General features: G+C 40.4%; 1 protein-coding gene across 1 annotated transcript; it reads left to right on the forward strand.

Annotated features, from left to right (window-relative positions):
• Window positions 1–1,336: 1,336 nt before the first annotated feature.
• OC90 (otoconin 90) lies at window positions 1,337–24,086 on the forward strand. The gene is made up of 14 exons (XM_050892923.1): window positions 1,337–1,352; window positions 5,054–5,119; window positions 5,339–5,398; window positions 5,669–5,843; window positions 10,357–10,469; window positions 11,860–11,988; window positions 13,525–13,566; window positions 14,375–14,431; window positions 16,737–16,787; window positions 19,080–19,226; window positions 19,592–19,690; window positions 21,905–22,079; window positions 23,180–23,286; window positions 23,776–24,086. Exons 1-14 carry the CDS (start codon window positions 1,337–1,339, stop codon window positions 24,084–24,086), a joined length of 1,548 nt encoding a protein of 515 aa, XP_050748880.1.
• Window positions 24,087–27,175: the final 3,089 nt, after the last annotated feature.

A 27,175-nucleotide genomic window follows, 5' to 3' on the forward strand; every position in this document is an offset into this window, starting at 1 on the left:
ATTACTAAGATACACTGTGGGCATAATGACTCTAAGGAATCTCATGGAAGAATTAATTAATAAATGTTGAAGGGGGTTTGATAAAGGAAGTGATCACATGGGTGAGGTATATATCCAAGTGGGTATAAATAACTTAGTACTGACTTTGTTGAAATCCATTTGTCCTCCATCCAACTGCTTTCGAATAATATCCCTCAAGGTAAGCCTTTCTAGACGTACTCTATAATACAGGAATCAGGAAGAAAACAATGTAGAATAAGCTATTTGGGAGTGTGGAGTTGTAGAATAAAGTATAGGTAAGAGATTTGGGATAATAGGCTATAAATATTTAGAGCTGTTAGATTTATAACCTCACTTCCTGATGAAATATTACAAGATTTTTTAATAGAAATGAATGCAATATTTGACCTTACGGGAGCAGATAATCAACAGTAGATACATATTTCAAAATTGATGTTCATTTATTTGCCTGTAAAAAACTCCATGCCTGACTTTCTTACTTAGAAAATCATTCTAAATTTAGGGTAAACTGTGACTGTAGTTCAAAACCAATCTAGTATCTGTCATTTAATGAATACTAATGCAAGGCTTTTAGCCTCAGAAGAATTCTTTACACACATTTCTGTAAGAACAAGCACACCCAGAACTTGAAGAGCTCCAAACAACATAGCATTTATCATTAGGAAAATATATAATACATTAGGTGAGTCTCAACACAGATTAGAGTAAATGTTTGACTACAAAGTGGGAGAGATTTTTGTGATGTGAAGCAAACTAATATAATGGATTGCAGATTAACTGGATTCAATAGAATTAATCCCAGAATGTTTCTTCATTTACACAGCGTTTCACAATATCTGCATTTAAACATAAGGTGAAGAATTGTTTAAAAATCCTGTTAGATTAAGTAAGATGTAAAAACACTTTACAAAACAAAAGAAACTTCAAGTATACCATTTCATTGCTAAATGGACTTCCCCTGTCTATGGCACTTTGGCAGAGCCTGTTGACTTACCTAAAGCAATACCAAAATAAATATTGTTAGTCAGGTTTATAGAGGACATCGGTGAAATTTGAAGGATACATAAGGCTCATCGTTGCTGTAATATGTGCATTGACTATGATACGGGTAAAACCTGAATTGCGTCAAGCAGAAATATGGCCAGGCTACAAAAGAATGATTTTCTAAGCTGATGTCTTCCCACTCCCAGATTCAAGAGAGAACATTCTGCCTAATATTTTACTTAACTCACCAGGCACACCAGTCTGCTGTGTGACTTTTTCTTGGTTTTGGATTAAACAAAAAATGATTGTAATTCTGCTGGTGTCTACGTCAATGGTCTTGTACAGTGGTAAGTGGCAATGTATTTTTATGATTATTTGACATTTATGCCTAAATGCTATTTTAAGTATGTGCATTTGGAAACAATCCTTTAGAAGCACGCCTTCTGTCCCCTCAAACCTAGTTGTTCAACACCCAAATGTACTTAAATAAGTTTATCTATGGAGTACTTATAAAACCTATTTTTCTCAGGACTTGTAGTGAAGCAAGAAACATTCAGTAGACTTAAAAATATAACCAAAAAATTGCAACTTCCCTTCTCCTAGCATTTCGTCATTATTTAAGTCCTTTAAACTCCAAAAAAGTTGCAAGTTACATATAAAGACATTCTACTCATTAAATACATGTGTATTGCCTAAATTCTCCAAACCATTAAGTGCATCCTGAAATACAACTCACGTTCAGCTAAAGCTCCTCCTTCAAATTTTACTATGAATAAGGTTTTTTCCTTCATATAACTCTTTAGATTTTATTGTCATGGGTGAATGAGCTTTCCAGTAACAGGGATGGGCAAACATTTCAATTTCTGCAGTCCCTGCACTGTGTAGGAAAGTCAGTAAGAGTAGCAGTGTGCAGGTGAAGAGAAGGACTTTTAGGAGGTCTAACACCATTTCTGGTCATTCCACAGGGTTATTTCTAAAGGGAAAAGAAAGCTCAGCACCTTGGCATAGACAAAACTCTGTGCTGACTTACTTCAACTTCACAAGTTGCCTCTCTTCTAAGGGTTGCGTGCATTAGAAGTCAGTAAAGAAACAGGTCTAACACAAAACACATGGGCTAAAATATATTGATGAAGCTGAACCTTAAGATTCCTACTATACGAATAGAAATCAGTAAGAATATTAGCATTCCCCACTGCAGTGATAGAGAATGTCAAAATAGCTACACCATTTATTCATAAAAATAAATGGGTATTTAGTCCCCAGATGTAAAGGGAACTATATATTGATAATATGTAGTACACTCAGAAATATCTGGACACGCAGAAATTTTTCTGACATAGCATTTGAAAGAGATTTCCCCCCAAACCTCAAAAGGCTGTGCCACAGTTTTTAGATTCTTTTACCCCAGCGAAGCGCAGTCTGAGCACAATGATTTAAAATGTCACCATTTTTAGGTTTGGAGAGGATTATTGATTTATATTTATGTGGGATCTATTCTGCTGATCTCTGCTTTGAGACTGAAGCAAATATCTGTGCATGAACTAGCATTTTTGTGAGGAGCTAATGTGATTTACCTTGAATAAATCAAATATAGGTTGGGTTTGCTGCACTCTGTCTTTTCCCAGAACAATCAAGGTTTTTGCTCCCTGACGATTATAATGACTGCATCCATGTCCTATATTATGACATTTTAATTAGCCACGATTGCAAAAAACCAACTGGAGGTTCACTGATATTTTTTTGATGGGCTTTTTTCAGATAACACTTCAGAAAAGCATTGTCAGAGTAGCAACATCACAGACACAGTCCAGAAACATTTTTATGTGTATCTGAATGTTGAATGAAATTCTGTGGATAAGGTATACAACTGGAAAGCTGAAGAGCTGATGTATCATACAAGTCTCCTCAGGACTTGTGCCAAGTCATTTAGCAGGTTTTAGAAAAAGGTGAGAGAATTTGACCCCCCTGGAATCTTCTGAGGTTTAAAGGATTGATTTTTGTAGTGCAATCTTTCACCGGCTATACAGGGAATGACGTAGGACCAATAGCCCCAAAAGACATGACAGCAAAAGAAGAAAAGAGAATAATTCATCCAGAAAGTATTTTCTCTTTGTCCCTACCCCCACAATTTAAACAAAATTAAGCCATCTTGCTAGCAAACATTGGTTCATTGATCTTGACTTGGTGACAATTAGAAATATCGTTCTTTGTAATGAAAGGATTAGAAGAGCCAAAGGTTTACCAAGCTGCTGACCCTGTGGTAGAGATTTTTCTCCAGGGGAGCTTCAAACATTTCTGTGTTAATTGGGTGTGTGCAAATTAAGTTTGCTGAGAAGAACTACGTGCTAGTGAAGGATGCTGGAGCAATCACAACTTCCAGCAGTTCTGTAACATGGCTTTATCAATTCTCTCCTCTGTCTCATTTCAACTCAATGGGATTTTCGTGTTTGCCAAAATTTTGCTGAAAGGACTAAATGATCAATGGCTATTCATCAACAGACACAGAGTTTGAGCCAAGGTGTTACGCAGTGTGTCAAAACCTGGCTCTACATGCACTTGATAGAACGTGGCTTGGGGGAAGGATGTTTGTCATTGTGCAGGAAATACAGGTTTTAAGCCAGAAAATAAGGGGCAGTTTTTCTTTAGCAAACATGTGTACAAATATATAGCATTCAATACTATTTATTTTGCAAGGCACAACATTATTTTGCTTTAAATCTGAATTCCTCATGGCTGTCAAGCTTTCAACAGAGTTGTTCCAGTTCTGTGAAAAGGCAAGCCTTTATTGGGAGACCTTTTCTGGTTTGTGGAAAGCAGTCCGTTCCCCTTGGACCTGCTGCAATGAAGGACACTTCTGATGGATTGTTGTTCATCTAAAAGCTTTTCATTGTGACCAAGACTTTCAGGAAAAGAATGACATACGAGGAAGCACTTCTTCCTACCTCCTTCAATCCCATATCCATATTCTGCTACTAAACTTGAGACCTGAATTGTTGGAGGCATATGACTGTTACCATGAACATCTTGTTCACTCCACAAAAGTTGTAGACATCCTAAGAAGGCTCTTATATATGATTGAACAAAAAGTCCTATTTTTTCCTAATCCTTTTCTAAACATAGAGTTAAGCCTTATATCTAAAAAACCCACTACTCCGCTTTACTCTCTTACACCTATATTTATTGCAGGAAAATGCAACAGATTAGCAAGATAACTGTCAACTCTTTCCCAGAATCTTTCGTAGAGAAAATGGACAGCTTTCCTAATGCCAGTTATTCTGAGACATAAGCTATGCCGTGAATTTAACATTAGTTTTTTTCCTTCAGTTTTTCAATCCTTAGGCCAATAAATACTCTTGACTTATGACCTTTAAAAAAAAAAAAAGTCAAGTTTAAATAAATCCAAAGTAACACATTCTCTCCTAAAATCATGCAGAAGATAAGAACAAGGAAAAAAAATGGGAAGGGAGAGAACAAGTATTAGATTTCACCCTAATTCAGGACATGGCAAACAGAAAAAAAAAAGTATGGAAAATATACCACAGCATCTTCAAAAGGGAAAAGAGATAATTAAGAAAGAAATAGTGATAGGAAGAGATTCAATAAGGCAATAAGGACTCAGAAAAACCAAACCTCTTGACTTCAAATAAGTGAAGAGCCCAGGGTTACAGAGTAGAAACATTTGGGACAATGAAAGTAGTTGGCAACTGAAACAATTTTACACCATTCTACTAATTTATCCCAGTAAGTGTGACCGTTCAGAAGAGCACAGGAATACAAGGGTTAGCACATCCTCACTAGCAACATCTCAGTTTAACAGAGGACTGATTTTTAAGCTGAAGTCAATGTGACTTACCAGTATGCTTCTGGGCTTTCCTGGGCGTGGATGGAGCTAAGCAAATGTATCATGGCTTTGATAAATTGGCTTGCTAGTGTAGGAAAGTATTTAAAATGCCTGCAGTGTATGTGTCATAATGAAGTATATGTTGTTGGTTTGTTGGTTTTTTTTATTTTCAAATCTTTTTCTTCTCAAATTTGTTTGCTGAGGTAGGTGGCCAAGAATTGGAGCCGCCAGCATTCCTGCCAGAGCTTCTTAACACGCCTGAAAGAATCTTGAGTAAGAATGGTTTAAGCTTTACTTTTTACAATATTGCATGACAGTGGGGAATCACGTGTACTCCAGAAGCATTGCAGGGAAGTGTGCTGTTAGCAAATAGCTAGTAACTCTTATGTCAAAATGGTTTAACAACTAAAGCAAGACCAGTGACAGTCTAGGGAGAGTTCTTGTAATTTACTTTTTTAAAAAGAATTGTGGTTTGTTTCTGTTTTCATTTAGACAATGCCACATTCTTCAATGGAGTCTTTCAAAATGTGGAAAGTGTTGCATTATTTTTTGGTAAGTATGTGTTCCAGTTGTACTTGAGCACTGAATAGAAATCCTGTGGAGTTTGCTTTTACGTATACTGAAAAGGAACAGGGATTTTTGAGGCTGTAGATTTCCCCAAAGACTATTATAATACTAAATACTGCTGAGTGTCAAGCATTGCTCAATGTCCCCATGTTACTGCCTTGTTTAGACTCTGTGTTCATGCGAACATCACCCATGTGTGACCCACACCTGGCTCACCTCCTTTTACCATGCATTTTATGGCTGTTCTCTTTCCAGGCTGCCTAGGTTCTCACTTCACCTGGTTACAGTCCATCTTCACTAACTTCCCTGCTCTGCTCAACTTTGTGAACAAAATGAAGTGTGTTACTGGCTTTTGTCCCAGGGATTTTGAAGACTATGGTTGCTCTTGCCGATTTGAGATGGAAGGGCTCCCCGTGGATGAAGCTGATGAGTAAGTCTTATCCATGAGATGTCCTCTTCTGCCCTGACTGGCTGTCAGTGCCCTCATGCTCTGATGACCCGAAGCATAACACTTGCCTAAACGATTTAAGGACAGTTGTAAAAAAATAGAAGATTTATTCAGAGGGTAAGTCAGTCCCACACCATCCAGCTCTGTTTAATCTAGTCACCACTCACTTGCAACCTAAATATCTGATATGACCTACAAAAGATAGGTAGCTTCAAGTCTGGTTTATCAGCCCTGTCCTGTGTTATTCCTACCTGCTGGTGAGCACTATCTTCTTGCTGGGCCAACACCCCGCACCAGTTGCCTTACAGTATGGCTTGGAAACAGATGAAGTCGAGGTGGTCATAATCTACAGCATGTGATGATCCACTTGCTTCTTTTTTCTCATAGCTCGGAGTCTCTCTTTATTTCCCCACACTTCGATGTGGAGAAATACTCCCATCCTACAGATAAAAGCAGAGTCCCCCACACCTGCATATAATTCCACCGGTGCAACTCTGGTGGCACAGCTGGTTTAAACTGGTTGCAAAGAGTGGGCACTAATGCAACAGAATAAGTAAACACCATACCTATCATCTCCTTGACATATCTTACCCAGAGGTCTCTAAATTCTGAACAGATCTTTGTGAACAAAACCTCATTCATTTCTTTGTACCGGGGAATTCTGTCTCACACTTAAATCGGTGCTAAAAACTGGACAGCCTGTTAATAAGGTGAGTGGGAGAGCATTCATCTGAGGAGTTTAGTGGGTTTACAATCTTACCAAACTGTGGGTATTGGGAGCTGTGTAATATACCAGCAATGTAAGCTCATAGTGGACTATAATGAAAATGTCGGCATCTGAGGAGGAAGTTAAGTAGATCTTGCCCTGAATACCTGTGTACCTGCCAAGGCTGTAAGACACTGGAGCATCCAGGCACAAAGAACAAGGTAGCTCAATGGCTCTTCCCAGTACCATGCACCAGGAACAAAACCATCTGAACTCCACTCTGTGCTTTGAAGGGATACTGCCCCAGACCCTGAGTGGGCTAGTGAGAAAAAATGTAATAATCTCAGGCCAGGACAATCAAATGGTTGTTCACTTATGCCAGCAGGAGGTGTGAAAAGAAAATAAAAGAAAATCAAGATCCATCCATGTCTAAATAGAAAAAAGTTTTTTCCAACAATGTAATGTGATGTATTAATTCCCCGAGTGAAGACAACAATGGCTCAGAAAGGGCTAATGCCTATAGCTGGATGGAAATTAATCCATCCATCCTAGCATGGGATGGCTGGGGAAATGAAGATCTAACCCTGCTACTGGAAAAAAGCCATGAGACTTCTTATGAAAGGTTTTCTGAACAATCATGATGACATGCTGAAACAAGAGCTTCAGTCAGTTCAATGGATTGATACCCAAAGAGCTGAGCATCTGGGCTTTCGCTTCACTCAGCTTCATTTTAATGCAGAGCAGCATAAATACAGAAGCAGCAGAACGATATATCAGCAGTTTTGTTCTGCGAAACGTCCGCAGAGTCACTTTGTGTTTACAAATTGGTTAGCAGTCCTGCGGTGAGGTTTCCTTAGCAGCACGGCAACCCCACTGCAGTTTGCAGTAAATGGAGACTGGTTATTGTTTTGCCACTGACACAGATATGCCCTTGGTTCAAGAGAGCCTCCAAACAGGTGGCTGCTACGTGTCTTTCTCAGACACAGTTCCCACAGTGTTGCAATTTTTTCACTAACTTTATTTCTTAGAAACTAGTTTTGCAAACCTCGGATCTTGTCACTGCCATTTCTGTTCCATAAAAAAGGGCTGAACATCTCACTGTAGGTTTTTAAGGCATTGGAAAATGTTTGTGCTCGTAAGCCCAACCTTTTCCCATTTCCCAGAGTAGCTAGTTGACATATCTAAATTAGGAGCCTAGTCTACCTCCATAGTCCATGGGGAAAGAGAAGCAAGCCCAGAGGACAATCCATGTCTTACAATCCCCTGCTCGCAAAGGGAAGGCAAGTAAATTTTCTGATTAACTGTTGTAGTAAGTGTTGATGTAACTGTGATGCTCTAAACAAACAAGAACTGCAGGGAGTTTGTATTAGACTAATTATGCAGTTAGAGGAGCTTTCAGGTGCTGACACCTCACTAGACCTCAGGCAGAGACAGGAGTGGGTCTTGAGACATTTCATCAGCTGTATGTTTAAAACCCTGTTCCTGATGGAGCTTACAAACTTCAGCCTCACCTCTGAAACAAGGCACAGCAGTGTCTGTGGTGCAGAGGAACCATCAGGGCCTCTCTGCTGAATGCTATTTGCCCTCACCTTTGCTCAATACATTCCTGCAGTCTCCTAGACCAGGTTACAGCAGGGAGCAAAACAACTAACAGGCAGCAGAGACACTGGCGTGCAAGAAACCGGGCTTTGAAACTTCATCAGCTGGGATAACGCTATTCATGAGCTCTGATCTGCTGCTAGCAACCTGAGCAAACCTCATCACTGATGTCTTCCGCCACGTCAAAAGTCTGATTGCGGTTAGGACTTGGACTGCTTCTCTGGTTGTGAGGACAAATTAAATATTGTAATAATTATCTATTAATATAGTAAGTGTTTAAATATTAAATGCTTCCTAAATATAGGAAGTGAGAAAGTGAATGCGCAGCCTAGAAGGGAACCTGCAAGGGGCAGGTGTTTGATCCCTGCTCTGATCAGTGCAGGAATGCTTCTGTCCACCGGTGGGTTCCGTGCATATGCAGGGCTGTGGGTGATGTGTAAATAACACATTCATTGCGTCTTTAACAAAAATCCCACATGAGCTTAATTTAAGTTAACTCCTTACACAGTGATCGCAAGTTAACCCTTCCTGGCAGCAGATGCTGGTTTTAAGTGTTAATGTTGTTGTGCTGGTTTTGGCTGGGATAGAGTTAATTTTCTTCAGAGTAGCTAGTGTGGGGCTATGGTTTGGATTTGTGCTGAAAACAGTGTTGATAATACAGAGATGTTTTAGTTACTGCTGAGCAGTGCTCACACAGAGTCAAGGCCTTTGCTGCTTCTCACCCCACCCCACCAGCGAGTAGGCTGGGGGTGCACAAGAAGTTGGGAGGGGACACAGCCGGGACAGCTGACCCCAACTGACCAAAGGGATATTCCATACCATAGGACGTCATGCTCGGCATGTAAAGCTGGGGGAAGAAGGAAGGGGGTGATGTTCAGAGTGATGGCCTTCTTTGTCTTCCCAAGTAACCATCACGCATGATGGAGCCCTGCTTTCCTGGAGATGGCTGAACACCTGCCTGCCGATGGGAAGTGGTGAATGAATTCCTTGTTTTGCTTTGCTTGCGTGTGTGGCTTTTGCTTTACCTATTAAACTGTCTTTGTCTCAACCCACGAGTTTTCTCACTTTTACCCTTCCGATTCTCTCCCCCATCCCACCGGGGGTGAGTGAGCGAGTGGCTCTGTGGTGCTTAGTTGCTGGCTGGCATTAAACCATGACAGTTGTCTTTGCATTTGGCATGATCAAGACCAATGGCAATTCAATAACAGACTCGTGTTCTGAGTCCATTTCTCTGAAATGAGGATATTTCAATCTAAATCTAAGAGCAAGCCCCTGCTTAATCTATGTAACAATTTTATATGGGGTAAATGATGACTGAGTGTTTTACTGGTGTTTCATTTACAGCTGATGTCAGTGCACACAGATGCTGCTATAATATAGAAGTAGATGACTTGCCTGTTCAAAAACTGCTGAAGAGAAGAGAAGATTGATGAATAGCTTGTTGTTTAGTTGACTTTTCATTGCTATTCACAGCTAAAGTGGTCATGCAGGCATATGAGGTTTGCACGCAAGGTTTCTAACTGCCTTTGTTGTGTGGTGGTAGGAGAAAGCTGCTTTACTCCAGCATGAGAAAAATATTTCATGGCCCCTTCCCATGGCTAAATGGTGCATTTTCTGATTGTTGCACAGAAGAGAAAGGACAAGAAACAGAGCATAACACTGCACATATTTACATAGTCTCGAGACACAGGGTTTCACAAGGCATTGCAGAGACATTAACCCTCCATGAGTGCCAGGTTCTGTGTAGTTCTCCAAATCTGCAGTGAGAAAGGTTGTGGCAGGACTGGATCCAAGACCCCTAGAGCTGAGCTGTGGGGCACTGTTTGGCAGTGAGCTGACAGTGCTGTGGGTGGATATTTGGGCACTGGTAGTGGATTTCTCATTCAAACTGCCTGTAGAGTCCTTGTAAGAACTCAGGTACTGCAGCAGGACAGAAATGTAACCGTGGTCTCCCACAGGATGCAGACCTGCTCCCACCACTGAGTTTTGCATCCAGCTGTACTTATCCCACTAGACTGACTCAGGGAAAAGCAGTACTCAGCCTTTCTTGTGTCTAGGGACCACAGTGAGGACCCCTTTTTCTCCTTTGGCATCTTTTGCATTCTTGTGTAAGAGCAACAGGAAAGCATTGCAGTGTGATCTTGAACTGAAACTAAATTGTGTGAAATGTGTGTTATTTCATTCTTTAAGATGCTGTTTCCAGCACCGCAAGTGCTACGAGGAAGCAATGGAGATGGAGTGCACATGGGACCCATCAAAGATTTCTACAGATGTCAGCTGCTCTACTGAAAACCTGACCTGTGGTAAGATTAACCTATCGCAAGAGCGTAATACTGGAGCCTCACCATGACTGAGAAGTTCGTTCTGGTCTATCTACCAAAAGTCACATATAAATTAAGCAGAAACCACCTCCATGTTTGGATTTTTAAGGGCTGAAGTGTTCTGCTCAGGGGTGAATGGAAATAGGAATACACAGAGGCATCAAAGCCCAACTAGGCAGGAAAACTGAAGTTCAATAACTAGAAACTTGCCAGGGCTCCTCTAACAGGCAGCCTCTTGCTGAGGTTTCCCTGACTTTGCAGAACCACTAAGCATTGCTTGAGATATCTCCACACATCAGAAATGCAGCAGATGCTGGGGAAAGACCTGAAAAACAGTTCCCTTCTGAAGCTTCAAGGCCTGATTTTTATATGCTTTGAGGGATCAAATTCTTTGTTCACAGGGTTGTATACGCTCCTCAGATACAACAGTATCTCCAGCGAGGGCAGAGACCATGCTGTTATAATAGGAGCTACTCCATGCAATACTAATACAGTCCTGGCAAGCGTGGAGTGGGGCTCTTTAATGCCTAGTCAATTTTAATACAATTTTTTAGCAAGTATCGACTCTCAGAAAAGACTATATGCTAGAACATGATTTGAGGATACCGGCAAAGAGGAGCAGAATCCCCAAACCAGTACCCTTATAGCTTGTTTAAGAACAATCTGATCCAATTTCCTTTTCTTGTTTCAAATTAAAACCAGTTTTGCTATTTAGGCCAATCTATAAAGGTCCAAGTGCATTTAAACATGAATAGTGCTTTTTTAGCTCTTTCCATACTTAATGATCGGAAAACATTTTGTTCAAACTAAAAAAAAGGGAGGGGGGAAGAATAGTCCCTGTCCAAAATATGAAACAGAAGTGTGACAGCTGTGAAAAGTCAATGTTTTTTTGAAACTCTGAAAGGTAGAAGGTTTTGAAGTGGGAAAACAGTATTTCCTGGGAAACTGTTTCATATCCTTTATAAGGAGCAAATCACATCTTACATGAAAGGCTTGGCTTGTGGACTGTGACTTCTTGAGGTTAGGAGGAACATTTTAATGAAGTCTGTAAAATGTCAAACCCTGTATCAGCTGGATTAAGTTTTCCATGGAAAAACTAGAGGCAGCAAAGCACTGCTGTGTAGTCCCCAATACTCTGTAGAACGAACCAGCACAGGCAAGAAGTCTATTGCCAGCTGTGCCAGGCTACGTTGGGTGGCATTTCAAAAACAGTGTTGGACCATGAAACTTGACTGTGTTTAATGTGAAGAAGCACATTATAAATAGGTTTGCACTAATGAACACAGACACAAACCTTACAGGTTTGTGGAAAAGCGGGAGGCAGAAAAGATTTTTCAATAGTACCTCGTTTGGATTTTTGTTTTATTTCCAGAGTCTGGGAATCCCTGTGAACTGTTCCTCTGCAACTGCGACAAAGATGCCATTGAATGCTTTGTGAAGGCACATTTTAACTCTTCCTTGAATGGGCTGGATGTCTCCTTCTGCCCATCTCTGGTTACAGGTAATACTAAGGATCTGATTGACTGCCTCCTCCTGCCAGTGTTTCGCTGGCATCAAATTTGACCCAACAAGAATGAAGCAGTAGCTGGGTGCTTTCCTGCACTAAATCTGGCAGTCTGTCCATTCTCCGTTTCATGTGTGCTTTCCATTTACTGATACTCAAGTGAATACCAAGAGAGAAGAAGAAGGTGGACTAATTGCCATCCTGGAGCAAGTCCAGGAGAGGTTACCGAGCTGGTGAGGGGGCTGGAGCACGTGATGAAAGAGAAGGAGGCTCAGGGGAGATCTTTTTGCTGTCCTCAATACCTAGTGGGGTGTGCAGAAAAGATGGAGCCAGACTCTTCCTGGAGGTGCACAGGGACAGGACAAGAGGCAAGAGACACAACTGCAACAGGGAAATTCCAGTTAGATATGAAGAACATTGTTTTCAGGAGGCTCCTGCCAACCCTGTGAGGCTCTTGCCAACCTGAATGAATGGGTGATATTTGGGCTGATTAGTGACCCACTGAGGTCACTAACAGGAATGTCAAACTGAAAATATTGCTAGCTCAAATTTCCCCTTGAATCATGGAAAAACTAGCTGGAAAGGCAAAAATAGACCCACTCTGCTCTGTTACTTCGTTTCCATCTTGGAAGGAAAAGTCCTCTCTAAAGATGAAGGTGATATTTATCTCCATTGTCATACACTGATCTGTGCTCTGTAGCCGAAATTACAGCCCTGTAAGACTGAATATCTCTCCTGTGGGAACAGGGCTGGATTAAAAACTTAGTTCATATGGATTGCAATCAGAGCATGGCAGGGGGAGGACCTTTGAACTCCCAAGCTGAGACAGACATGAAAAAGCAATGCTAGTTTTTCTAATCCATGGGCTCATATTCACACACCCCAGTGCTAAGGACAGATATACACATCTATATCATGCTCTGGATGCATGCATCCCCTTGTGAATAGGTCAAGGGAGAAGAAAATGCCACAGGAAAGTTTGCATCAAAGCCAGAAAATTGTTTCGTGTGAACCAGTAATCCTTCACTGGGATCAGATGGCTCTCATATAAAGCATGGCAGTTCCAGCACATCACAAATAAAGGGGAAATTGTTAGGTGCTAACAGGAAAATCATGCTGGTTTTACCACTGCTGATAAAGATAGATTCAACCCTAGCTCACTGAATACCTCCGCTAATTTTAGGCTCCTGATTATATTTCTTAATGGAAAAAAAAAAAAAAAAAAAAGCTTTGAATGAAACATTTTTATTTAGTGTTCACTCCTGTTATTATCTTTCTGTGTAGCTGTTCTGTCCAGTTCAGGCTTTGGGGAAAAAAAAAAAAAAATCCTATCTGACAAATTTCTAGGAAAAGGATTTTGGTAGATTCTTTATTACAGAGAAAAATGTGACTGAAATGGGGATATTTTTGCCTAAACCTTTGCTTTAATAGGAATAAATTCAATTAACTCCTGATTTGCTGTACTATTCAGACTAAACAGTGACAAACCTCCTTCTCACACTTTGGTCTATGAGAGAGCTTTCTCCTTTTCAGAAACAACCAGCAAGAGAGAGATGACAACATTTCACACGGAGGGTATGTCCTTATCTCTGTAATTCTTTGACTGATGCATATTAAATCAAGATAAATTTATACTCAGAAAAATAAGTACTTTGGAAGCTATGAATTCCTTTCTGAAAAGCAAAGACAAGTTTTAGCAAGATGTCAAAATAAGAAAGGAAGAGAAAAAAGCCTAATAAACTAAAGCACCATTTTTGTAACAAGCTTTTACACAGGTGCACAGGAAAATTTCAGCCAAATGACTCCTTTTTCTGAGAAGGAATTCAGAAGAGAACCCTGAATCTCATTTGGAAATACTATAAGAAGAAACACACTAAAAGCAACTTAAAAATATTTTCAGATGGTTCCTTTTCTATTTGCATGCACATTTAAGGCCCTGCTTTAACAAGGTTCCTAGCCAACTGCCTGGATTTAAACATTTAAGTTTTCTGCTTAAATGTTTAATTCTTATCTTCATACCTTCACTATAAGCTACGTATTTAAGTACCTGCTGAAATGGGAATTTAAAGAATGCTGATTGCTAGCCAATTTCTCTGAGACTGAGGGATTTTTTTTTTACTATACTGTATGTTGCTGAGTAGAATTTAGTATCAGCAGTGAATAAATATTAAGGCAGGATTTTAATACTATTACCGTAATTATCAATAATTAGGTTTGTACTTGCTATATTTATATCATATAATAACTGTACAAAAAGCACAACAGTAGTAATATTTAGAAATAAGTTCCATTCTGATGACACTGATCCTGTTATGCCAAGATCCTGTCTAATAAGAATGCTATGGCATGACACTCTGGAATAAGAATGCTTTTATTTTTGCAGAGTTCCTTCGTCATGGGACTGATAAAACACAGGCTGCAACTGCATCCATGGAAGAAGGTTTGCAACTTACAGTGCAAGAAGCACTGTTTTCAGCTCCCAAAAACTGAAAGAATAAAATACAAGAATAAGCTGTTTGCTTTCTTTCTGCCCTTCTAAAAGGACTGATATAAAAGTAGATATAATGTTTTGGTGATCGAATTCAAGACTGAATGAGAAAATGCAATTTTTCAATTTGTGCGATGTGCTTAACCAGTGTTTACAGTAAGTTTCTCAAGGGCCGAGAATGAGCACTCTGTCACAAAACCTGTTTTCATCCAAACAGACCTTTTTTTCCCTGGGAACACAGGTTGCAGCAGGTGAGCTGTTTGGCAGAGACGTGCTGTGTGGGTGCCAACCACTGGACCCACAGCCAATTGCATATTTGTTGTCTTTAAAGAGACATTTAATTATACAAGATCAAGCAGTGGTATGAGGAAAAGTTGAGCATGTTTGTTGCAAATGAGCCAGCAGTTTGGTGGTTTATTTACTTGCAACATAGAGATCCAGGTTGAAGTCCCTCTCACTCTGGTGCCTCTTGGTGAGTTCCTAAACCACGAGACAAAATGGTTCTTCTGACAATCTTTATTTTTTTCTGCTACAATCAATAGCTATCTTATTCAGGAATGGATGCTTGCAAAATCTCATTGCTGTGGTATAAGAAAACTGTTCTCTTCCTACCCGCATGGTGTGCACTACAACACAAGAGGCCATGGACAGAAGTCATCCAAAGCCCTGGGTGGCTCTGGGAAGGTACACCTAGTAAATGAGGGCCAAGTCATACAGTAGTGAAACAGAGGAGACCAGACTTGGACCATCCATTGTCTAATTTAGCTGATGCACTCTTGCAATGTGGCCCCATCACAAGCAAAGCCATACTGTCACGTACAGAGACCCCGTATCTGCCAAGCACACGAGCAATGATGTGCACTGAATGGGTGCGACCAAGCCACTGCTCAACTCAGAGAAACTCGGGAGTTATTTTGTGGGAGTGGGGAGAGGTGGAAAGTTGCACTTTTTGAGAACTTAAGAACCTGGTTTCAAGCTGTAGTGTGCTCCTCTGTTTCTCAAAGTGAGCTATTGCCCTAAGTGTGAATCTGGAATAATGAAAAACCATATGGCTTTTTTTTTCTTTTTTTTTTTTCTTCTTTTCTTCTTCCTCCCCTTTTTTTTAAAAAAAAAAAAGAAACAATGCTTCAGACTTTAACAGTTTTTTTTTATTTTCAAAAAAGTGCCCACATGCACAAAGGTACCTACCTGAAAAGGCTTTGTGCCGAGTCTAAGTGCTGGCTGTTCCTTCATACCTCTCCAATATTATCAGGGTGGTTTTTTTACCAGATATTTCTTGTTCTTGCCTAACAACAGCTCCAATATTGGTTCATGTTTTTCTAGCTGCTTCTGGGAGGCTTGGTAACAGAAAACTGAGAACTCCTGAGGGAGTGAATGCCCCTGTATTTGCACATCTGTAGCTATCTTTTACTTCCTGAAAAAAAAGATTACTCACGCTCTCTAAAGAGGCATAGTTCATCATAAGGCTCAAAATATTGCCACGGGATAAAAACCTGTATCAGGAAATCTAGAAAGCTGAAAATTATCATCACAGCTAACATATCTAGTCAGACTTTGAAGGAAACATTTGGAGAACCACTTACCATTTAACTAGTTGTCTCCCCATTTAATCCCAAAGGAGCTTCACCATTGACAACTCTGGGAACTGCATTAAACTAAACCAAAGTACTACTCAGAAACTCATTCAAAGTGAAAGACATTCTTCTTCACATCACAACATCCTAACAACACTCAAAAAGATGCAGAGATGATTTTTTGGATCATTTGATAGCTATGTTTAAATTTATCAAAAGGTAGCTGACGAATGAAAACGTTTTATCAGGTAAAGAAATAAATTAGAGGTTAGGGAAGTATTTGGCCTTGTAGCTGCCCATCCATACTTGACTTTCAATGCAGGCAAACACAAGGTGTTCACAAGAAATGTGGCATCCTTCTGTGTGCAACAGTGAGATTTTATAATCCTCCTTAGTATATTTGTCTGTCAAATGGATTTAATATTGAATTTGCCACTTCAGTCATATTTATGCTGCTTCTTTGTTAGTGTAAAGCACATTATTTGAACACAGCAATTAGATTGTTTTATCAGTATCACTTTGTCACAACAATCAATGCACCACTGAGAAAAACAGGCAAATCTCTATACATGAAGTCCCTGGGTCTTCCTGCTTTGCTGAAAAAGCTCTTCTCAGCAGCTTGACTTTCATACAGTCTGTGCTGGCAACTTGTTTTCTCAGTTTACATTTTCTGTCTTCAACAGTGATTTCTTTTGAGCCCAGTGAGATGGTCCTGGGGACTTCCAAAGCCAGAGGTAAGAGTCTGATTACACTTTTGTTGACGAATCAGGCATTCTTGACTCCAGGTGAAAATGGATTTCGGTTTATGAAGCTCTGTGGTGTCACAGTCAAAAATCTGCAGCACAGGATTTCTGGATAATACCTTTAGTTCTTCTGCTGACATGCACATCCTTCAGCAAACCACTTGGTTTCTCCTAATTACCCTCTTTATAAAACAAGGTTAACAGTGATGTTTGGTTAAGCTTTATGATGTTTTCAGTAAAGACACTCCAGAAATGCATTGCAGAAATACAGCAGGTAGGTCACTACCACGATGCCTCTGTTTTTTGTACAGTTACCACAAGGGACCACAGAGGTACAGCCCCTGCTCCCCCTGTCCTCTCGATAAAAGGTCAGTGACTCTCAGCTTTCCTTTTCCTTTGACTGACACAGTAATATTTCATTTAAAAGCATCACAGTTAAAAATCCATGCATGGTGACGACAGGGCTGCTGGAGAATCAAACTTAGATCAGGGTCAGATAGCAGATACACAAACAATAAAACCAGACTGAGAAGCATTAGGTGTTTGTTGCCTCCAGCCACTCATCTGCACTCCTCGTCCAAGTACTTGTAAAAACCTCTTCACATAAGGTTTTCCAATATAATGGTTGGTCCTTTAAATTACATTCATAGCATCTGCTGCCAGAAAGGTTCATTTTGATTTTGCATCCTCCTTTATTACACAGAATTTCATGGAATTCTTTCCCAGTCTAAAACCTATTTCAGCTTTTGCAGTTGTTACTGCTTTGAGCACAGCCACACCAGTAGCTACAGCTAGAAGTGGAGCACCTTAGTAGACTTGGAAGTTCTCAGTGGCCCCTTTTTTTGTAGAAAGGATCATTCAGGCAGACTGAAATGCACCAGAAAAATGTCAAGAAACACTGAATACGGAGAGTAGAAAGTAGTCATTTTTTGACTCTGATTACACTGTCTGAACAGTATCCATGTCTCTCATCCCAATACAGAAATTTGGCATTGCTGTACTAAGCACTGGTCAAAAATCACTAAATGTTCTCCTCTGTTAACTTGAATGTATCAGAAAATCTGTGTGTTGCGTTGCAGATCTGCACGGCTCCCGGAAGATTATTTGTAATATCTATTCTTAGCTAAGTGCAGAATTTCCCAAACTCCAGTTTTACTTCTACGTCTAGCAGGAATCGCTTTCATTTCAACGTATCACTGTTGAACAAAGTGGCATAAAATGTGCACCTTGCTGAGCTATTAAAAGCAGAGTGTTGCTATTGATCCCTTTCTGCAGCCTTTCATGGGCTTTGTTGTGTTCTTAGCAGTACTTTCATTTTTTTAATCTATTCTCTTATCCTATGACAGGTTATTTTCAACACATACTAAACCCAGAACATCAGAGGGACAAATTTAATGAATTTGAGTTTAATCCAATTAATAAGTTCAGCCAAGAAATTCAAAAGAAAAGGCTTTAAAAATGTGGAAACACATGTTCACTAGTATTTTAAAAGTATTTTGTTTGTGAGATGCCACATACTTCATATTGACATTTAGAAAAAATGAAAATATTTCATTTCCATTTGATAAAAGTGTTTTCATTTACAAGTAAGCTAAATAAAAAAGGTTAAAAAAGAAAAAAGATAAGTAATCCTCAAATTAAACAAAACATTCCTGCTCAACAATAAAGCTTCAGACAATCTAAAAATAAATACCAATTTAATTTTTAGGATAAAGAATCTCCTTAAAATTATGTTTATATTCAACCTCAACTTATTTTCCCCTTGATATTTCCTTGTGGTTACAACATAGTAAATCCTTCAGTTGCCCAGCTCTGCATCAGTCAAATAATTTTCTGCCTTCACTAATGTTGCTCTCAGTTTTGGTACCCTCATGTGAACTGACACTTTTTTTTAAGAAATTTACTCAGAAAATGGCATCTCATGACATCTCACCTGCACTTCATCTCTCAGTATGGCTGACTAACCACCAAGACATACTAATTTCAGCAACTGGCACAGCTCTTTACCTCAGTATGGACCATATAAAATTTAAAAAAATAATCAGCAGGTAAACTAGTCATATTTAACCAGCATCTTTTCTTCTGAAAGGCAGGAGATGTGAAGAAATGACCAGTGTGGATACCCTTTGCCTTTCCAGTTTTCATCTTGAATTTTTTTTCTCTATGACCATCAAACCACCAGTTCTGCCTGAGGATATTACTCTGACCGGCTATCTAAAATGAAAATCTTGCTGTTTATTTTTCATGTCTTCTTCTGCTTTCCTCTTTCTGCTTATTCAGAAGAGGATGGATTTATGGAAGCTGTGATCCCAGTGGAAGAGATAACCACCTCCCCAGCCTCATTCCCAGGAGATATTAACTCAATGCAAGTCAAAATTGTCCCCACCGAGAAGATTCCTGCAGGCACATCTGCAAGGACAAAAGGAAAAGGCAAGTAAAAACCGAATTACACCTATTCTAATTTACAGCAGTCCCCTATTCCTGTTCACAGCTATCTGACGATTCAGCATTTCTCATAGGTATGTAGAATAACACTATTTTCTCCCTAAATCTGGATAGATTACATAGAATACAGGGTGCACAACACTGACTGCACTGGAAACGGCAGTTCACTGTCAAACACTGAAAAGGAAAGCTTAACTAACCATTAATGAACAGTCTTCCAACTACGAATTAAACATATGTTAGAAGACTGCCAATTGATTATGGTTCAGAATATGCACTTTTGGACACATTACTGAAAGAAGAGTTTATTCTACCTTTGCAAGTCTAATCTGTGCATATGTCATCCCCAGACACAAGCCCTGCAAGGGGTGGCCAGAGCACAGCTTCCTCTGGAATAGCTCTGGAACTGGTACTGTCTGACAGGGGACCCAATGAACCTGCAGGAAAAGGTAAATGAAGTTTTTTTTCTCAGTTATATCTAAAGAAATATTCAGCTACCTCGATATTAAAAGGTAGGTGTATATCACATATAAAGATTATAGTTATCCTAAACCAGTTAGACAAGCACATATGCATTGGTATTTAGAAGAACAACAGGAGATGCAGTCATCTGCAAAAGCTTCCAACAGTTCAACCTCTTCCACCAATGTGCTATCATTAACACTTAGAAAAACTATTTATGATTAGGTTATAAGTACATTTTTCATACAGTACAAGATCTAAAATGAGCTCAGTGAATGTTTCCCCTTGCTTTTAGGCAGTAATTTAATCACGTCTTTGAGTTACTCTATTTTACAAGCAGCAGAAGCAATAAAAGGAACTTCCCCTGCTCCTCACTCTGACCTCTTGCCAAAGTCTTGCCAGAGTCGGCCTTTTTCTCACCATTTCTGATTCTGTTCCAACTCCTGCTCAGAGTTCACAGACATCCCAAGACATTTCAGACCTGTCACTGCTGTAAATCTACACTCATGGACTGTCCTATCCATCTTGTCAGGCTTCCCAATGGAGAGAAGCAGTCCCAGCACTGGAAAAGAGCAGACACGAAGAATCAACCCAGCCTTCCATCAAATTGGAAAATTTGATCGTAAAATATCAGCTTTTAGAGAGCGCACGTCCGTGCATGAACCTGGGGTTCGTTCTTAGAGAGTTAACGTGAGTGAGCAAAGACCCAAGCAGGCACATGGGCAGAACTTCCTACTGGGGGAAGTAATCCGGGATTGTCCCTGGAAGAAGCAGGGAGAGTCAGTCGAGAGCTGTAGAAGGGAAGATGGGATTACTCATGGGAGCAAGGAGGATGCACAGGGAACAGAAGCTCTCTCTCTCTCCCGCAATCCAACCATCAGCCCCTTCAAGTCCTTTCCCTGGCAAAGTCCCAAAAAAGGCCCCCTTGACATCTTTTTTCCTGATATGGAACACAGTCTGCTCTCCAATCTTAGGGGTAGTTCCCTCAATATCAGTTCTTCCTGAGTCGGGGAAGCCACAGAGGCATTAGGGTTGGGACACGGAGATGCCAAAACCTTTGCAGCACAGTAACCATTGCAACCTATCGCTCCTGCATTTGGGCTAGGGGCATCATAGCTTGAATTGAACTATATTTCAAATGAAAAAAGAAAAAAGTTATTTCCTCCAGCACAACATCGTCATTGCCCAGCAATCACTGTGCAAGCACAAGAGGTTAGGACTCTATTTTCTGAATTAGCCAAGACAGAAGCTACTGAATACTCAGCTAGGTTTGAATATTCTAGAAGAAAAATTTAACTATGAAGGATTACAAAGGATTGCAAAGTACTCTCATTGCAATCCAATTTGACTTGTAATTTATATCTTCATAGGGAACTCTCTCCCCTTTAAATATTTTCCCCCCACTTCTGCTGTCTTGCTCAGTAGTATTCTAAGAGCCATAGCTCATGGACTGGAGCAATAATTTAGAAATAGTAAAATGTTGTCTTTAAAAGTTTCTGACATCTCTGAAAACACTTCTGTCATCAAAAGAGAGCCCCCAACCAGTGAAAACATGATGTGTTGTCATGGTTTAACCCCAGCCAGCAACCAAGCACCACGCAGCCACTCCCCCCTCCCCCCTCCCAGTGGGGTGGGGAGGAGGATTGGGAAAAAAACCCCAGTAAAACTCATGGGTAGAGATAAAAGGAGTTTAATAACTAAAGTAAAATAAAATATAACACTAACTAATAGTAATAAAAATATAATAATAATAATAATAATTGTAATGAAAAGGAATATAACAAAAAAAAGAGAGAAAAATGAAACCCAAGAAAAGACAAGTGATGCACAATGCAATTGCTCACCACCCACTGACCGATGCCCGAGCAGCGATCCACCCCTCCTGGCCAGCTCCCCCCATTTTATATACTGGGCATGACGTTCCATGGTATGGCATACCCCTTTGGCTAGTTCGGGTCAGCTGCCCCGGCTCTGCTCCTTCCCAGCTTCTTGCACACCTGCTTGCTGGCAGAGCATGGGAAACTGAAAAATCCTTGGCTTAAGATAAGCGCTACTTAGCAACAACTAAAACATCAGCGTGTTATCAACATTATTCTCACACTAAATCCAAAACACAGCACTGTACCAGCGACCAAGAAGAAAATTAACTCTATCCCAGCTGAAACCAGGACATGTGTCAAATAACATTTTTTGCTTTGTAGTATGTGAGCGATTAACCTTTCTGCAAGAGAGAGGAAATGGCAGAGTGATGAGGGAGCTGCCCCAGCTAGGAGAAATGCTGTTCTGTTTAACTGAGCGATGCCCAGAAGAATTTGAGTCTTACGGTTGCTACTGTGGCCAAGAAGGAAGAGGCTATCCTACTGATGCACTGGACAGGTGTGGGCTCTTCTATAATCTGCCATTAACTGAGGGTATTATTGGGGTGCCTTTGGACCAACAAAGATCAGTATACCTTTTGTTGGGCCTCGTATAGCTACGTATCAGTAGTCAGGCCACATTTGGGGGGGGGGGGGCGGGAATCCACTTAAATACATAAAAAATTAAATACTCTAATGTCACTAAGACACATTCTATTATTGCATCAATGTTTTGGAGAGGACTTACTAACTCAATTAAAATAAGAAAAGAGAACAATGGGAGGTAAGTAGAGCAGAAGGCAGAGTATATCAGAAGAGATGAGGATAAGGGTTGCTGTGAAACTTGGCTAAGAGGTGGTTTGCAAAGTGATTTATGAAGAGAAGAGTCAACATACACCCGTGCCACACTGTCCTTCAGAAGAGAGTAGAACTTGAGCGAAGTACTGCCTGAGCTGCAGCCAAGACACCTGCCATGGCTGACTGTGTGCTGTCATGGCATGGCTGACAGGAGGAATTCTGGAGTAACGCAGAGAATTCAACCACGTAAGGAAATCTCCTCTGAGAATGCTGCATTTACAACTAAAATTCTCTCCCTGTGTGGAAGTTCGTAATAGTTGGGGCTACATCAAGTCTAAGTATAGCACTTAGTATAGAGCACACACAATTTTCCTACACTTGCACACAAATAAGACGGCCTACGCGTGATAAAGTAGACTAGATGAAGGGTAGTCAAGGCTCTGGCTATCATGATGCAGTTTTCAGATTTTCAGCCAACAACATTTGAACACTTGAAGACACTTCTCACAGCGGATTAGGTCACAGCTACAATTGTAATTATATATCTTAAAATTAACCCCCCTAAAAACCTACAGCATTGTTAAACATATGATACCAAAGGAATTAGGAAGGAGGTAGTGAAAGTAGGAACAGGTATAGGAGGAGAGTAGGAACAGTTTGGGTTGTTTTTCTTCTTCTTTATGGAAGAGATGTTTCCATGATATGAAAACTAAAATTTCTCAGTTTTAATGGGCATTGAAAATAAAGAGATAAAATAATTGCGAGTACTCTGAGATGCAGGAGGAATAAGTATTTTTCATTTACATTTACTGTTTATTTTAGGTGCTGCTTCTCTCATCACTGTTGTATGGAACAAGTTAAGAAACTTGGATGTCATGCAGAAAGAAGTTCAAGATCTGAAGTTGTATGTTTTGATCATAAGCCAAAATGTAAGTTTGTGCTGGAGGAAATTTCTCATGTCCTGATGACAGTGTATCAAAGCACTACAGACTGAATGCCACCATGCCTGTGAGCTGCTAGAGCTGAGTACGGAGACAGAAAAATTTGGCTTACAAAATGTTAGCAATGTTTCCTATAAACCCAAGCTTTTTTCCTAGTTGAGATAAAGGGTATTACACCACTGTGTATGATGTGACCAGGTCAGGTGGAGAAAATTACATTCCGACATTTTATGATTGGAGACAGAAGTCAGCTGTTGGTGTCTTTACATTCACAAGTTCAACTGAAGCCAGTTGGACCTTCAGCTGCCCAGCACCTTGGTGTCAGGCTTATATTTAGATGATTAAAGGTGAATTTGGAGAATAAAATTCAAGGCAGATTTGAAAATTTTATTTTCAAAAGCTCATCCACACATGGCAAATTACACATTGACTAATTGTAACTGCTTTCAAACACTAATTCTCAAACTTCTTTTTAAGGTATTGGTTGGAGCATGTGTGAGAAACTACTATGTGCTTGCGATAAGACAGCAGCTGAGTGCATGGCTTCTGCATTCTTCAATGAAAGCCTGAAGTTTCCACACAGGCAAGAGTGCCAAGAGGAGAAAGTCTCATGTCAAAGCGATCCTTATGAAAGGCCTCCAACTGGCACAGAAATAGGCACTGGGATTTCCAGCTCTGAGGAGAGCAGTGAGGAGGAAGGTCCACTGTGGAGCGTATTAAGAAGAGCAAAGAGAGAGACACACCGTCCCGTTGGAAACTCCAGAACTGTGCAACATGAAGGCAGATAACCAACCACCACCATGCGCTTAAGAAATGGCACGGAGACTTTAATAGTCAGGCATTGCGTACCTTGCTCTTTCTTATCACTCTATAGGCTGCCTTACACTTTCCAGCACACAAATGACGTAATCATAGACTAGGTATTAAATGTTAGGCTGTATAACTCCTTCTGTAGCAAAGTCGGCACTACGGACCATGTATTTAGGTCAGATATTACCTTAAATAATTATTTGACTGTGTTCTGTATAATTTCATTCGATTTCTACATAAAAACTGTTCTGATCAAAGACTGATTTTTGTTAACTGTGTAGTTGGTTCTACAAGACTGGATCTTGCTGATGGTGGCTAAGTATTTCAGGTTTTTAATTAAACCAATCTGCAACTACTCCAACTCCTTTTGCAGACATTCTTCCTTTACTGAGCTTAGCACGAAACACCCAAAAGAAGACTTAAGGTGATTACATGAAAATGAATTCCTTCTTCCCTTCTTATCTAATTGCAATTTTCAACCCGCAGAGTTTCTGCTGGTCATTTAGATCAGGGCAGTAAAAGACACATTCCTTGCCCCAAAGCTGTGTACTATGCATGGTTATCTCCAGTTTTGAGAGATTTCAGGATGCTTAAGGGAATAAATTTAAAGGTTCTACTTCCTGGAATCAACTAAAACTAATGTATTTTGAAGTATGCAGTGTAAAACTGGAATAATGCTTTTTGCCTTTTACTGAACCCAAGTTTGTTTGCCTTTTTTTTCCAAATTCACCACTCATAGCGTTCACCAGTTATCTGACAACAGCAGTATAAAAGGATACGTACATCCTTTTACTTGATAAGGTGCTAATTTAGAGTATGTTTTGATCATCAAATATTGCCACAAGAAATAAAATTACTAGAACATGACTACTAATAACAAAGTTAAACAACAAAACCAAAACCCAGCTAGGGTCAAAATCACTAGCAACCTCGTTACTTTGACACGAAAGATGCACACAAAGTTATAATCTTTACATGTCTTTCTCATTAGATTTCAGTTGTGTAGCACACAACAGTGCAAATACACAGCTTAAACCCGGAAGGTGACCTGCCCAAAATGGTATATAACACCTTATTCAATGGGATTACTGATATTTCCATACTTTCGCTGAGCATGTATGTGCAAAATCAAAACCATACTAATAAGGGACTTCCTCTGTAAGCACATCTAATTGTAGGAGTGAAGGTTTGACTTCTTGATCAAAAGCAATCATATCATTTTAACTTGATTGACCATTCATCTGTTGACCTGCCACAACTGACTTTGTGCTGTGTTTGCATCACTCGTGAGATTTTTTAAAGGTTAGATTGGTGATTCCCACCCTTGTGTTCAGCTGAATCATGTGGGCGTTCCTTTACTTATTCTCTTCAACTGCATCCTCGATCCCTAGCGCCATATCTCCCTCCCTAGGAAGCAGCAACAGCACCTCAGTCTCACCAGCATCTTCCCCAGTGCTCTGCACTGAGAGAAACAAAGCCTGACAACCCCCTTCCCCCCACCTTTGAGTTCAGAGTTTGGGTTCAGTTCTGCATTATGTCCCAGCGTAACTTCCCAGGCATCTCAGAAACTAGCACCAGAAGTCAAAACAAGGCAGTTTTACTTCCCACTTGAGGTGTCTTCAGATGTTAACCATGACAGAATACAACAGCTCAGGTACCACATTACAATTCTGTAATATTTGTAGAACAAACAGTTCTACAATTCTGAGCCTGCAAACCTACAGTAGGATGAAAAAAAAAATAACATCGGTGTCAAAGTTTACCTACTTTGCATATCGTTCTTCGTAAGTTCAACTTCAAGTGATACGTCAAGGAGTCAGGTTTGTTTGGGTGATCCTGAACATCCAGAAACAAATTAATAATTGATTTGAGGATCAAGTCATACCTGTCTCACTTTGTCTGGGAACTAGAAAGGTCTCTAAGAATTCTCTTACTTAATGCTTCAGTTTGCTTAACAAAGGCAAACTTTTATTTGTTACTATTAACTCTGAAAAAAAATATGAAAAAGTAAAATAATCATTTTACAAAATATTTTTATTAAAAAGACTCCAGGTTTCCATCGCTTTTTAACTCTCTCTTAGAATGAAAGATTTAAACACCGTGTAACTGAAGCTAGCAGTCAGTCACTGAGGCGAGCTGCTCCGGAGCCAGCCTGGCCCTCAGCGGAGCGGCGGATCTCGGCGCACAGAGGGGTTTCCTGAGGCAGGGAAACGCCAGGGCAGCGGAGAGACCCACCAGGAGCCGGCAGCTCTGGCGAGAGACGACCTGGGTTGTTGAAGTCCCCCAGCAGGATGAGAGCCTGCAGGCGTGATGCCTCCTGTAGCTGGAGTAAGAAGGCTTCATCAACAGGCTCCCCTTGATCAGGTGGCCTATAGTAGACATCAACCACAAGGTTCCGTTTGTTGCCTTGGTCTCTAATCCTTACCCATAAACTTTGAACCTGCTCGTAGCTATTCTTCAGAGACAGCTCTTCACAATCTTTCCATTTCTTAATGTAGAGGGCAACCCCTCCGCCCCTCCTTCCTCACCTGTCCCTTCTGGACAGCCTGTAGACATCGATAGCCACACTCCAGTCATGGGATTCATCCCACCAAGTTTCAGTAATGGCAACTAGGTTGTAGCTTTCTAGCAGCATGGTGGCTTCCAACTCCTGTTTGTTGCCCATGCTGCGTGCATTGGTATAGAGGCACTTCAGCTGGGCTATCAGCTGTGTCACCTTTTTAGAGGAACATCCCTTAATTCCTTTGAGGTGTTTCACCAGTGTTTCCCTGTTGGCTCCTATTCAGTGTTGGTGTGACCTCACCTTGAGTACTGTGTGCAGTTCTGGGCCCCACAATTTAAGAAGGACGTGAAGGTCCTTGAATGCGTCCAGAAGAGGGTAACAAAGCTGGTGAAAGGGCTGGAAGGCATGTCCTATGAGGAGCAGCTAAGGACTCTGGGCTTGTCTAGTTTGGAGAAAAGGAGGCTGAGGGTCCACCTCATTGCTCTCTACAGCTTCCTGAGGAGAGGAAGTGGAGAGGGAGGTGCTGATCTCTTCTCCCAGGGATCCAGTGACAGGTCGCATAGG

The sequence above is a fragment of the Gymnogyps californianus genome, chromosome 2 (genome assembly GCF_018139145.2).
Source record: "Gymnogyps californianus isolate 813 chromosome 2, ASM1813914v2, whole genome shotgun sequence".
In the NCBI taxonomy this organism is placed as follows: domain Eukaryota; kingdom Metazoa; phylum Chordata; class Aves; order Accipitriformes; family Cathartidae; genus Gymnogyps; species Gymnogyps californianus.